This window comes from Oryx dammah, unplaced genomic scaffold, assembly GCF_014754425.2.
Source record: "Oryx dammah isolate SB20612 unplaced genomic scaffold, SCBI_Odam_1.1 HiC_scaffold_21, whole genome shotgun sequence".
Taxonomy (NCBI): domain Eukaryota; kingdom Metazoa; phylum Chordata; class Mammalia; order Artiodactyla; family Bovidae; genus Oryx; species Oryx dammah.
The window spans coordinates 76,246,811-76,261,184 of NW_024070205.1; the positions used below are offsets into that span (position 1 = coordinate 76,246,811).

At 57.2% G+C, this 14,374-nt stretch overlaps 1 protein-coding gene across 6 annotated transcripts in view; it reads right to left on the bottom strand.

Moving 5' to 3' along the window:
• Positions 1-14,374, bottom strand: part of NFASC (neurofascin) — a 95,321-nt gene that overhangs the window by 27,291 nt on the left and 53,656 nt on the right. For 2 of the 6 annotated variants that reach the window (XM_040262994.1, XM_040262993.1), the window contains 11 exons: positions 14,211-14,322; positions 13,743-13,909; positions 13,142-13,289; positions 11,913-12,037; positions 11,124-11,168; positions 9,905-10,006; positions 9,429-9,626; positions 8,588-8,658; positions 6,845-7,067; positions 2,004-2,126; positions 700-873 (listed from right to left, as the gene is read on the bottom strand). In XM_040262994.1, the coding sequence (XP_040118928.1) occupies positions 700-873; positions 2,004-2,126; positions 6,845-7,067; positions 8,588-8,658; positions 9,429-9,626; positions 9,905-10,006; positions 11,124-11,168; positions 11,913-12,037; positions 13,142-13,289; positions 13,743-13,909; positions 14,211-14,322 (1,488 nt within the window). The other 4 variants (XM_040262996.1, XM_040262995.1, XM_040262998.1 and 1 more) reach the window with 3 other exon arrangements.

The window sequence follows — 14,374 nt, forward strand, 5'->3', positions numbered from 1 at the left end:
GCGAGCACGCGCAGCTCCGGGCCGGGCGCCCTCTAGTGGACCTCGCGTGGGCGCGCAGCTCCGGGCCGGGCGCTCACGGTGGGAAGACGCCAGTGCCCAGGAAGGCGCTCAGGCGCGCTCTCTGTGAAGCTGGTTGGGCCGACGGCTGCTTCCCAGTTCCCTGTCCTCTCCTCGGCCTGACAGCTCACTCCCTTCAGGCCGCCAGGAGGGCTGCATCTGTCTCCTGCTCGACCCAGGACGCCAGCAGTCAGCGTCAGTCACGGCTGGTCCCTGTTCCCCTCAGCGCCAGGCACCCTCAGAGAAGGGCCCTCAGGGGCCACCTCCATCACAGCGCTGCCTCCCTCACCTGGCAAACACCTTCCTGCTCTGTGGAGTGCGCGAGCACACTTACTTCCAACGTGCTTTCTCTCTCGTCCCCTCAGCTCGGCCACGAGTCACTCTCTTCCCTGTACCCCCAACAGGTAAACAGCTGAGCAAGTCGAGGCCACGTGGGGACCCAGGTCTGGCTGGGACAGTATGAAGACGTGTCTTCCAGGTCCATCACCGGCACCTACCTGTCAGCACGCAGGCTGGCTTCTCCCTCTGCGGGCCTGCGGGCCATGGACCCGCTATCCCAGGAGGCCAGAGGCCAGCTCAGGGTTTCTCTAAGCACCTGCACTTCCCGGGACCATCGCCCCGCGGCCGCCGCAGTGCACCTACCTTCATTCGGGGGTGCTGGCGACTCCTCCGTGACTGCTTCCCCCGAGCCCACCTGCGTCCTGGCACTGAGGGAAAAGCGGTAGCGCGACACGGGGTCTGCTCTTTGCACCGTGAACTTGGTCTGATTGGGAGAGAAGTTTTCCACTATCTGCTTTCCTACTTTGGTTCCATTAACTGGAGAGAGACAGGTAAGTGGAATTGAGCTTTAGCAATGTTGACCATGATGGGTTATATATAAACTGCTGCTGGAAGGAGGAAGCCTTCTTGACTCTGCTGGGAAGGGAACCCATGAAACCTGCTCCTGATCTTAAGGACTCGGTCTGGGAGACGTTTCAAAGGCCGAGTGTTGGGCCACAACTCCTCTCTGACTCTTTGATGACGCACCAGGGTTAACACTTTCCCACTGATCTCATTATTGCTAGCTCAACACAAGGTTATGTGGCTGATTCTGAAAGATTCAACTTTTAATCCTCGAGCCTTTTCAACAAGGACAAAACTTGAGTTCCTTTTTTCCTTTCAACAGAACTAGGGCAAAACCACTAAAGCTTTTCATTGTTAGTGCCTCCTTTGTAAAAGGCCTATTCACTATATACCTCAGAGGGGGAAGGTCAGGTCCAGAGATGGATTCAGAATCACATACAAGCACACAGTTGGCTATTAAAATCCTTAATAATACAATGCCTGCCCTTTGAGCCTCACATTAAGGTATAACATCACCTACTTTAGAAGACATTTGAAAGTCTTCCAAATGAATGACACTCCTGTCCCTGCCTGGTGATGCTGAATTCTTTAGGTGAGGTCATCCCAACCCAGGCTCCTGAGTGAGCCAATATTCAATACTGAATATTTAATATTCCATGGGAACTCCACAAACAGCTGCTTTACCAAAAATGGCAACGTGTTAAGGTGGCCCCGAGGGTCAGTGTTGTATGGATCCCTATGCATGTACTGTCTGCCCTAGTGGATGGAAGCTCTGTCAAGTAAGAAACGTTCTGTCCTAGACTTTTAGGAATTAGAGACTCTAAGATTCCTGAGCCTGGGGGTTGAATCCCTCATCAGACCAGATGCCCCCTATGCCTCACCAGCTGACTGGAAGCCCCCTGAAGGAGAAGCTGTGACAAGAAAGCAGGCATTGGGTCTCACTTGCCTCCCATAATCCTATAGGAAGCTTTTTCCCTGCCCCTTGCATCCCTCCACAATGCCCTGTGTACCCAGAGGCTTTCTACCTTGATTCCTTAGGAAAAATGGTGAGAATGGGGTTTCTGATTCTCAGACTATCCAAGAGAAAGAACGGCAGAACGTACAGGCCACGTATTTGAGAGTATATCCAATCAGGATCCCATTGGGGTGTTCTGGATGATCCCATTCCAGGTTGATTGTCTCCAGGTTGGGCTGCCGGACTCGGAAACGCCTGGGGGCACTGGGTACTTGGGGAAGGAGGAGAGAGCGGGGGACGGGGGGAGAGAAAGGGGCGGGCAGGATGAGGAAAACACAAGAAACAAAGCACAAGTATGAAGGCATTGACCTCTGGACAACCCCTGTGCTGGATTGCTGCTAAGCCAGAACCTGGAGGACTGTGAGGTGGCTAGCACCTACTGCCTCATCCAGGATGGCATTTCCCCACATCTAGGACAAGCATGGCTCAGACTTGGCATATCTGGGGAAGGAGTCAGTCAAGTTCTCCTTTAAAAACTACCCTAAATACAGCACACATTAGATTCTGATCCTGCCAAAAAACCTCCAGGTTGGGCAGAATCATCCTCAGGTAGGAAACTGATTTTAGCCTCTGTTTGGTAACAGAAGCCGCAGTTCTCAATCTTCAGACAAGGATTCTCATCACAGGGTCAAAGTATCAAACCCTGGCTTCTGGGCTGAGAACGCCAGGTTCAGGGGTGAGGAGAAAGAAACCCACATTGGAACAGGCGGATGGTGCCAGGAGCGGAGCAATGGGGAGAGGCTGGTGATGAAAACCAGACAAGGAGGAAGGGATACAGGAATACAGAAACACGGGCGGGGAAACACAGGAGAGGAAAAAGGAGGAGGGGCAGAAGAATGGGGGAAAGTAACAGGTAAGAAGGCAGGAAGGAGAAATAGAAGAGGGCCTGGTCTGAGGGGCCTGGCAGGAACAGGAGACGCGCGGGGACCTGCCCAGGTGTCCCAGGACTGGGCACCCCTGAAGGACAGCCTCTAGGTCACAGCGGTGACAGGAGGGAAGGTCCTTGGGGCTGAGGCTGGCGAACCAAGCAGATGCCTTCTGGGAGTCCAGGTGCCTTCTGGGAGTCCAGGTGCCTCCTGGGAGTCCAGGTGCCTGGGCTCCCTCAGGACGCCGTGGGTGGCTTCCACAGTGTCCTTAGGAGTCCATGTGCACAGCCTGTCCAGAGTTCTGCCAGCCGCCTCACAGTCTTGTTCTGACACAGAACCGCCCATCACGGCAGCCGCCTCGGGGACAGCGCTCCACGGGTGCCATCAGCATGCCGGTCATCCCTCCATGAGGTTGTGCAGAGGTCAACTTGTGTCATCCGGGGAGAGGTGTGCCGGAGGCGCTTGGGGCCACTTGGCCATGCCACCCCCGTCCTGCCCTCCCTGGGGAGCAGCAGCCGGACCTACCTCCTTCTGGGGTGGTGAACTCCTTGGTTTCACTGCGAGGCCCATCGCCTCGCCCATTGACCACAACCATCTCCAGCTTGTAGTTGCTGTAGGGGAAGAGGCGGGACACCACACCACGCAGGCGGTCGCCAGGGAAGCCAGCTTGCTGCCTCTTCTGAGACACCCACAGGTTCTTCAGCAAGCTGCTCTCCCTCCAGTAGTAGGCCTTAGGACAGAGGCGGGCTGGTGAGGGCTCGGCCGGGCAGGGCAGGGTTAGTTGTTAGTGGTGGTGCTGGTGGTGACTGGTCTTCCCTTTCCTGGCCACGGGCTCCGAATCGCAGAGGCCTTCAGCAGCCCCGCAGAGGGCTGAGGGAGGCAACCTGACAGTCCCCGATCATTAGCCACTAGCGTGTGGGGACCGATGTCCAACCAAATAGAGCTTTTGTTTTCGATCATTTTCTGAGCCATGTCGTCTCTCTGGGGAACAGGCATGCTGGCCAAACGTACAGCCGAGATGCTCCATCTTGAGACTTATTTCCAAGCAGGGGATAGGTTGCTCAGGGAGTCTGTACCAAAAGCACAAATTCGAGCCAAGGGCCCAGGCATGGAGAGCTCTTTTCTGTGCTCAAAGACCACATCACCTTGAGTTAGATTTAGTATGGTTTAGATTGGCAGCAGACAGGAGCTGAAAAGTAGCAGGTTACCCCCAGAAGTCTGAATACAAGAAAGGGTTTAGTCCTTTAAAATCAAAAGCTTCCTTTTGATACTATTTAAAAACGATTAGGATAGTGACATGTCCAAGCCAATGGGAGACCAGGCTGTGGGATGGCAAGGGCTGGGGTGGGATGGGACAGCCTGTGGAAGGTGGTAGTGCCACAGTCAGAAAGCTGTGGCATGGGGTGTGATAAGCCGTGGAAGGGAAGCCCCAGGTCAGGCCGTCACACCAGCATCACCCAGGGCCTCCAAGGACAAGGTACGGAGGAAGTCCAGACTTAAGAAGGGGACCCAAAGAGAGCTTTAGCCAAAAACATCTCCAGGCAAGTAGGTTAAAGGTGCAAGTTGGGGAAGAGCTCATTCAAGCATATATATCATCTCCCTTTCCTTCCTCAGTCTGCCAAATCCATTTCCCTAGAAGAGACTGACTCCCTCTGTGCCACCAACTGTCCATCAGCCAACCCCCGATGACCCCTAAGGCACAGAACCCATGTCACCCCAGGGCCACAGCCTCTCCAGAAGTTTTAACCAGAGCAGCTCATCAGGGAGAGCCTTGAACACCCATTCAAGGCTCATTCAAAGAGAGAAACATCAGGGAGAGAAGAGGCGGCCGGGGGAAGTCAAGGGCCATAATAGCTGCAGTTGGCTGTGACAACAGGGGAGGGTCTGTACCCTTGTAGTAGCTCTTCCGGTTAGTTGGGGCTTCATGAAATCAGACTGGGTGAGGCAAGCAGCCCAGACGGGCCTGTAGGAGAGGGGAGGGTGTAGCTCAGCGGTGCCTCAACACTGCCTCTGAAGATACACGCGTGTCCTCACATGGAGGGCAAGCATGATGTGTGTTCTGTGTGGCCGATGCCCACCCGGCACACCTGGTGCAAGAGACACCTGGCGTATCCGTGTTTCTTCTGAGGGTATTTTGAACAGCTCGCTCTAGACATCCTCTTTTTTGTTTTGGCTGTGCTGCATGGCTTGCAGGACCTTAGTTTCCCAACCAGGCCAAGGAGCTGAAAGTGTGGGGTCCTAACCACCGGACCACCAGGTAATTCCTCAGACATCATCTTCTTAACTCTGGATCCGACAACTATCCCAAGGCCCCCTTCCAAACACCTCATGTACCGCGTCTGCTACCCCCTCGCCCTGTTAGGGGGCTGTGTGGTTAGATGGGGCCTGCGGCTGGCTTCCTCACTCGATATTCTCTGAGCTGGCCCTGGACCGTGTCGGAGTAGACGCGGTTCCACTGAAGGCTGATGGCGGTGCTGTTCAGGACTCGGATTTTAACGTCTGTGGGTGCAGCCCTGGGATCTGCAATGTGTCGGGACAGAGAGCTGGTTATGCAGGGGGGGCTGCCCCTCCCTGACTCCAGAGTCCCCTCCGACTTGCTTGCCCTCTGCTGGCTTGGGCGTTCAGCCCACTCTGGACGCCGGGCACTCCCTCCAGGCCAAGTGGCGTGATGGCACTCCACTGTGGCTGGCCTCCCGGTGGCTTACCAACCTTGCTGTTTCCCCTCTAACCCTGTCCTCACAGTGGAAATAGTCCCCCGTGAGTGGCATTTGTTTCTTGCCAGGGCCCCGCAGGAAACACTGCCTGCAGACTAAAGACGCCCTTAGCCTAGTTCAGGAAAAGACTCTGATCCTGTGACTACCTGCAGAGGGAGGGCCACTGCGCCCATAATTGGCTCTCTCCCGTTTTTTCTACTCTGCCACAACAGTGGATCGACCCTATCCCCTCTAACATATCGGCCGCGGGGTACACAGATGCGATGGAAACGGTGGGGTGGCCCGTGAGTCCATGGCCAGATGCTGCCTTTTCCATACTTACCCTCCAGAAGTCCCCACCGCCTTCTGTCTGGAAATGTCTGCCACCACGGAAATGAGGAGCGGGATGGACAGAGGGCCTTCTGATCCCTACTCCTTATCTCCCGAGGGGGCCCAATCCCCCATCACCTCCAGGGAAGCGGGGCACGGGACTGACCCTCACTTCCTCCTAGCTCACTGTTGTGAACCCCACTGGCCCTGCTCATGACCCCAGCACTGGCCCCCTGAATCCACTCTTTCCCAAGACTCTCCTCCCTCCTTCCTTCGGGTCACCCCACCCACCTCCATGGCTTCTTCTCGGATCAGACCCACATCCACCAGGGTGTGGATTACCCTGACCAGGAGGGGCATCACTAACCCTCCTGCCTTGCTCAGCAGCCTGCAGGACTGATGTACTGATGTACTGCCCCCACTGTCTGGAGAGGCAGGTACACACTTCTATACATATCCCACAATCACGTTGATTTATCCAGCGACAGCCTCCAAAGAACTCCTCTTTTTATGCCCAGTGTTGCAGTGGCTGGCCTGGAGCATTCGGTCTGAGGAGCTGTGGACTTCAGTCCCTCCAGGATTCCCCTGGGGAGCCCAGGGAGGAGTCTGGCCTGGCCCTGCTTCCTGTGGAGGCATCTAGTTATGGCCTTTGGGTCAGATGGTCCTTGGGGCTAGCAAGGCCTGCCAGTAAGATACACAAACATGGGTTCTGTTCTTAAGCCTGGAATTTGCTATTGTGCAATATGGGTGGGGGTTTCCCTTGCAGGACCCCAGTTTTCATGTTCATAACGTGAGCGTATTGGACTGTGTGACGATGTTCATTAATTCTAACTAGCATTCAGATGATACCATCTCTGCTCCCGGCACCGCCTGGGGTCTGTCTGCTCTAAGTCACTGCTGGAAACCCCTCTTTCCTGATAACTCTGTCCTCCAGGATGCTCTTAGAAGACCCAGGGCCCATGCCAAGGTTCCTGGTCTGCGGGGATGGCCTGGGCAGCCCAGCCGTGCGGGCCTGGGGTGGAGGGAGGGCGGGTACTCACAATCTTCTCCAGAGTAACCGATGACGGTGTCTGGCTCAGGGCCCTTCCCAAAGTCATTTTCAGCCTGGACTCGGATCTCGTAGGGCACATAGACGGGGGTCTGCCCCACCACGTAGCGGGAGCCCCACACGGTGACGTTGTTCCAGGCCTCGCGGGCCTCTCTCCGCCGCCACTTGACGATGTAGCGCAGGTTGGGGCCGAAGGCGGAAGTGGCGTTCATGGGCTGAGTGGGGAGAGACGGCAGGAGTGGTGGGGCACTGGCGAGGAGCCTGGGCCACCCCGGCTCGCCCTCTTCCCGCGGCAGGCCCGTCCCCAGCCTGCCCAACTGTGGCCAGCCCCTTGCAGAGCTGGGGAGAGCCTGCCCCCAACTCTGAGTCCCCCGGGAGCCCAGAGTCCTGCGAAGCCGGCAGCGCGCAGATCTCCCACCCAGGCCCCAGTCCCTCTGACCTCACAGCCCCCCCTCGGCAGGTGCACAGGCAGTAAAAGCATTACTGTCAACAGGACTCTTTGCAGTGATGGAGCAACCAGAAGCAAAATGTGCACGGTGATGTAACAAGCCTCCAAAGTCAGAGAGGAGCAGGTTCTGGTTTAGTCATGGCATGCCTGCTGCCAATGAATCAAAATTCCCGACTTCAGTCCTAGAGAATCCACGCCTATCTGCCCTACCCTTCTTACAAGGCTGGAGCTGGGAGCGGGCGTAACTCTGTCTTTGTTCCCCAAGGGCTGGTCCAGGAACCCGTTCCCTGGGCGCCTGCAATATGGAGCTGAACCACTTCTTGCCAGGTCCTAAAGATGAGCCCTGGAGTCTTAAGTCTGGGCTCAGCCCAACTGCCAAGGTTGCTGTGAGACCAGGCCCTCGGCAGACAGTGATGGTCGTGATTCTAAACTCTGCATCCGTCTATTTCCATTATGCACAGCAACAGCACCAAAACGTTAACGTCTCAGTGGCTGGGACTTCCCCGGCAGCACATGCCGTGGAGCAACCAAGCCTGTGCACCACAGTTACTAAAGGCCATGTGCCCTGGAGCCTGTGCTCCGCAACAAAAGAGGCCCCCACACTGCAGCTAGAGAGCAGCGCCTTCTCTCCACAGCTGGAGAAAGCCCTCATGCAGCAACAGACACCCAGAGCAGCCAAAAATAAAAAGTGTTCAGTGGCTGAATCTGCATCTCAGACTTAGAAGCAGTTTTGGGGAAAAAAAAATGTCATTTGGAGGCTACATATCCCAGTTTTGGTTTGGAAAATGTGGTCAGGTGAGCCAAGATGGAAGATGAGGTTTTCAATCCTGGTCTGGCAGTCATCTTTGGAGTCCCTCTGTCCATCCTGGACTTACAGATGGCTGCCACTGGAGGCCCACCACTAGGCTGGTCTCTCTCCACACTCAACAATCTCCAGCGAGAGGAGCTCAGAACTCACTGAAGTGAGGTACCAGTGTTTAGGCTACATCTTTTTTGGGGACTAATCTAAATCTCTCCTTCTTCTAAAGAAGTGCTTTGGTTTTGTGGGACTCTCTCTGCTTTTGCCAGAATGATAGCGTCTGTTTCCTAAGTCTCCTCTGCTCCTGTCTTAAAGCTTGCTCTTAGATACTCTCCTGTTTGATTTCTTGATGCTCGATGCAAAGAGTGGCCCTCACACCAGGCAGGACGCCTGGGCCACCCTGCAGCCTGGGGGTCCCAGGGGTGTACAGGGCGAGGGCCCCCAAGACTGCCAGGCAAGCATCGTGGGTGGGTTGGAGGGGCTCTCACCGTCCACGTGATCTCCATGTTGTTCTTCCTGGTCCCCTCTCCCTTCACATCAGAGGGGTTGGACTCGGGGGCTGGAACCCAAATGGAGACAAAGTTCAAACCCAGGGTATGCATTACAGGGCACAGTAAACAGCCTCTCCTCCCCAGCTGACTGGCCCCTTCCATGCTTGCCTCTGCATTTCTCAACACACTCCGTCCCCTACGCAGCTGAGCTTGCTCTGCCACTCTGTCGTACATACGATGTGCCTTCCTAGCTGAGACTTAAACCCCCAAAGGAGGGATAGTTTCTTCTGAGTTTTAATCCCTGACAAGATAGCATTTATTATAAGGCTTTCCACACTTCAGATGATCAATAGAGCCAACTCAATGTGGATTATCCACTAACTGTGTTTAATACCAACTTGGTTTATCCTGGCATTCAACATTTTGGGGGAGCGTCTTTCACCCTCAGTGAGCCAGTGTGATTTCAGAAATCTGAGCATTTCATTACCCAAGTATGTTAAGAGACCTTATGCAACGTGAGAGTATATGTTTTGACCACCAATCTTCACAGCTCTTCCCTTTAAAGCAGATCAAGAATTATTCATAATTATTACTAATAAGTAATAATAAAAATGTCAGTTAACATTTATTGTGCACATTACATTAAGGACCTGAATTGTATTTTCAAACAATTGTATTTTCACAATAGCCCCATAATGGAGATGGTATAATTATTCTGTTTCATAGATGAGGAAGCCTGGAGTAGCTTGCCTACATTCAGGTGGCTGGGGACCCGGGGAACTTAGTCTGTACCAGGGTGCCTGGCGTCAGCACCTGCCGTTAGCCCTCAAGCACTCACGTGCTCCGCTGGTTCGGTAGCGCTCAGATGGGAGGCTGGGGTGGCTGCTGCCCACCTCATTGATGGCGATGACCCGGAACTGGTAGTTGACGTAGGGCGACAGCCGGAGCACAGCTGAGTTGACACTGCCCGGGAACTTGGAATGGTCATGCCAGACCCCTGGCTGGAACTGGTCTTCTTCAAACTGGACGACGTAGTCTGAGGAGGCAAGGAAGTCGGGACTGTCTGGGGAGCTGAGGCAGTGAGCTCTTTCCCAGGATGTCCCTCGGGTTCCTAGCAGTGTTGACAGCCCCCCGTAGGGAGACAGAGGCACATGAACCCTTCCCAAACACAGAACGGGAGACAGACCACGGCCTCTATCCTGTCGACAGCCCAGGGCACACACCCAGTGAGGAGGTGGCGGGGCCCGAAGCCAGGGCTGGGCCGGCCACTGGGCTGCGTCCCTCTCTCCTGGTTGGCGCGAGCCCGTGGCTGACCTGTGATGGGGCTGTTGTTGTCGTCCCCTGGGATCCAGGTCAGCCTCACGCTTCTCTCGGCCAGGTCAGTGAGCTCCAGGTCCCGGGGTCGGTCCGGTCGTCCTGGCGGCAGAGGGAGGGGCCTCCAGAGTCAGAGCCGGCCCGGCCTGCACGGGCCCCAGCCCTGGCCACCGTCCCGCAGACAGGACTCGGGCAGGCTGAGCTCACCCCCCGCAGGGACCAACCCCAGCCTGTGCTGGAGGGTCAGCCCAGGGGCCACCCCTGCCCTCGGGGTTCAAGGAAGGACAAAGAGGAAAGACCCCCAAATTCCACCCCCCCAAAGAATATCAAGGGGTGCAGGGAGCAGTGAGAATTGGGGCCAACCCACCCCAATCTGTGGGTGTTCTTGGAGTGGAAACATTTGGGAAAGAGTCACACCTTTAGGAAAGAAGTATGGGACTTCCGTCTATAATTATCTTTACTCTGTGTGCTGAGGCTCTGAGGGGGCAGGAGCCCAGGAGGGTGTTTGGAGAGCTTGCAGGGCAGAGCAGTTAGGGGGATGGGGTGGGGGGGCACGGACAAGCACAGAGGACCAGGCCAGGGAGGAGAGAGCAGCTCTGTCTAGAAGCTTCCATGATGGACAGCAGGACAGTGTCCCCCCGCAAGGGTGGGGCAGTGCCTTTGGGGGGCTCCAGTCTCACTGGGTTTCTGAAGTGGGTGTGAGTGCCCTCCTGGCCACCGACTGGGGAGAGCAGGCGTGTTTCGTTTCTCCCATCCTGGCCCCTTGAACTAGTTATTTCCACATTTTGGCTGGTAACTGGAAGGATCTGAAAGGTGAGTCCCAGCAACCACATTTACCTGTTGCACACATGTGCATGTGGACTGTAAATGGGTGCGTAACAGCAGATCTGGAGAGGCTGCCAAAAAGATGGGCCTACGGATGACTGGAAGCAAGCGTTCCTAGAACGCGTGGAGAACAGGCCGCCCCAGGGGAGTGGTGGGCGTGGCCAGAGGTAAGGGGTGGGAGGGGACCACAATTCAATCTGCCAAAGGGGCGGGACTAGAAGGGCTAAGGGAGGGGACGGACCTCCTGAGAGGGGTCAGACTTGGCGGGGGTGGGGCAAGCTGGCCCCTCCCCTGTGCACAGCACTCCTCTCCTGCAGGGCCTTCCTCCTCCTACACGCCCCGCTCTGAGGCACCTGGAGTGCTTGGCGTGAGTCCCGGGGTTAGTATGAATTACCTTTGGGAAGGGCAGCCAAACGGTTAGTTGGAGTGGCCTGATCAGCTGCAAAGGTAAGACGGGTTATCCAGGTTAGCAGGTCATCTGGGGATAAAGGTGCTCTAAGGACGGGATCAGGAGGCCAGGCTTGAACAGCAGCCCCTGCTTGGCCTCACCCCCCATCCCATGGAGGGTGCCCCGGCTCTCACAAAGGCCTTCCCGTGCTCCCTCCGCAGCCGGGTCTGCTTGCTGTCCTGGTGCCGGCACCGTGGCTGGGCCCACTGCTCCCCGGGACGGTGCAGGGACACACCGAGACGGCAGAGGTGAAAAGAGGATACACTCTGCTGAGCGGGAGACCACACCCCCGGGTTTGGGATGGCTTCGTATTTACAGGCTGGCTTGGGGGCGAGCCGCCAAGAGGGAGTCATCGGGAGTGCCCGGCACCCTGTAAAATCCCTCCAGGAGAGGCGGGCAGAGAATAAAGCAGCAGCGAGTGTTGGAAGGCCAAACAGAGCAATCTTGTTGGATAGGCAGTTTTAATTGACTTAGTGGTTACGACCACAATAAGAACCCCATCCATCCCTCTCTCCTCTGGCACCTTTCAGTTGAGGATTGAGGCGAGTCAGCGATTCCATTCAGGAGGTAAGGCATCCAGTACAGCCTGCTCTGAGAGGAGCAGCTTCCTAATCCTCAGACCCTCAGACAAGAGGACCCCCACGCCCGGCGGGCTGGCTGACCGCGGGCGCTGCCCTCCGAGCCACCCCCACTTCTCTGGACGCAGGGAGGCGGGGTGGGGGCAGCGGTGGTTACCTAGCACGGTCAGGTAGGCTTTCGCCAGGTCTTGGTCCAGCTCAGTGCTGGCAACGCACGTGTAGCTGCCCTGGTCCCGCTCGGCCACGCCAAAGATGGTCAGGGAGTCCTCCTCCTTCTTCATTCTGCAAAGGAACAGGGAGGGGTTGGAGGAAGGTGGAGGGGAGACAGTGAGGTGGGGAGGCGGGGGTGGCGGGCACTGCCTGTCCTTCTTCTCCTTGGGGTGGGGACAGTGGGTCCGAGCGGGCAGCCTCAGCCCCTCCTAGGGGGCGGGGATCATCGCGGTGCTGTGGGAGGGGCAGGGTCTTCCTGTCACGCTGAACACTCGCGGAGCTCGACGGAGGGGACGGGACACGGGAGGCACTAGAGCGGCCCCTCCGTATTCACCGTGCTGGGCTCCATCCCCACCCCGGGCCCTCTGCGCTCCCCTCCTGAATTAGGGCATAGCTCGGCACACCGCTGAAGGCACACCAGCTCTGTCTCCAACCCAGAGCCATGCCTGCGCTCAGCCAAGTGCCCTGGGCTCCCCTGAACTGTCTCCACAGAGGGAGGAGGGCACCCAGGAGCTGGGTGCCAGCAAACCCGTGCCCACTGGAGGATTATGCCCCTCCAGGAAACCAGATGATCAGCAGACCCAGCTGGTACCCACGTGCACCCTGCCCCAAGACCAAAGCTGGCACAGAAGAGAGCCCGGAGGGAGGCTCGGAGCAACGTTCTCAGCCCCAGCTGCGTATTCCCAAGAGCTGGGGAACTTTACACACCATCTACGCCTGGGCCCGCCCTCAACTCCAGTCAGATCTGACTCTGGCTGAGGGAGAGGACAGGCGTGGGCCCAGGGCACAGTAAGGGCGAGCCAACTAACCACAGGTCAGAGCCTGCCCAGGCAGCCCCGCCCTCTGTCGGGGGATGCAGCACTGCTGGCTGGCCTGCAAGGAGGCGGGGGGCGTCCAGTCTGGACGCCGAAGAGGAGCAAGGAGGGGCCGCAGGACAGAGAGGAGAGTGCAGGTGGAGAGAGGAGGGAAAGGAGGGAAGGAGGAGAGAGGAGCAGGGCGCTGAGCGGAGAGAGGGCAGGCACTGGAGGGGGTCTCCCCTGAGGGGTCTAGAACCCTCTTTGGCGGTTCTGCAGCGAAACACCGACATAGGAGCCCCAGGTGTGTCCACGCATCACCAGGAGCAAGGGAGAAGGCAGGGCCCCAGAGGGCAGCAGGCAGGGAGGCAGGAGCGGAGACCTGTTGCTGATGTAGAGCGGCTCGTCATCCTTCAGCCAGGAGACTGTGAGCTTCAGGGAGGGGTCGTGCTTCACGCGGCACTCCAGCTGCACCGTGGTGCCCCTCTTGGCGACCTGGTCCTCGGGCATCCGGTAGATCCTCGTGGGGTCTGTGGAGAAGCGCCTGAGCTCGAGCTCCTCTCTACCACCCCCACCCGCGAGCGGCCACGGGGTAACGTGCACGACCAGCTTGCATGGACCGCAGAGGGTGCCAGAAATAGGATTCAGTTAGGTGAACTGGTCGGGGAGGCCCAGAACAGGAGATCCCCAGTGGAAATAATGCCCAGGTCCTTTCTCGCTGGCTCAGGAACACAGGACGTGGTTTCTGGGGTGGAGGTGGGGAGCTGGTGTGGGGAGCAGGCTTCCCTGCCTAGGGAAGTACTTGCAGCACCCAGGCCAGCCGGGGGCCCTGAGGGAGGTCCCACTAGGGATTAAACATTAAGGGTGGTGCATTTTCAAAGTGACACACACGGATAGCTTTGAGGAGACGGCATTCTCAAAGTTAAAAATGGCCCCCACTCCCCAACTCACTGCACCCTCTACCTAGCAACCCTCTCCTTTACCTTTGACCTCAAGGCGGACCTGGTTCTCTGCTTTGCCCAGGATGTTGGTGGCAACACAGGTGTAGATGCCCTGGTCCTCTTTTCGGATCATCTTGATCTCCAGACTGCCGTTCTCATAGACGTGGTAGTTGCCACCATCCAGGTTGCTTCCTTGTCCATTCTTAAACCTCACAACGGAGCAGCGGGATACACAGCATGCTGAGAAAGGACCAGCCCGGGAGGGAAGGGACCCCAAGCTGCGCGTCTGCCCCCACCCATGGCTGGCCTTGGCAAGCCTCTGGCCTCAGTTTCCTTCCTTGCACAATAAGAGGCCTGACCCAGATGCTCTGCCAGCTTCGTCTCAGCTTCCACCCTTTGCGGCTCCCAGGACTTGCTGAACCCCTCTCACGGGCCGAATGCGATGAGAGAGGTGAAACAGACGCCCCTACAGATGCCCCCGTCGGGGAAGCCTGGTCTCCTGGAACTTACCATCGGAGCGTGGGGATGGGAGACCCAAAGAACGGGCAGTCTAGCCGGGTCCGGTTGTACAGGATCACCCTGATGAGCTGGTTCCGGGGCGACAGCATCCGAGGCGGCACGTCTGCAACCCCAGAGACCCAACCCTGACCTTGGGCGGGGGTCTGCCTTCCTCT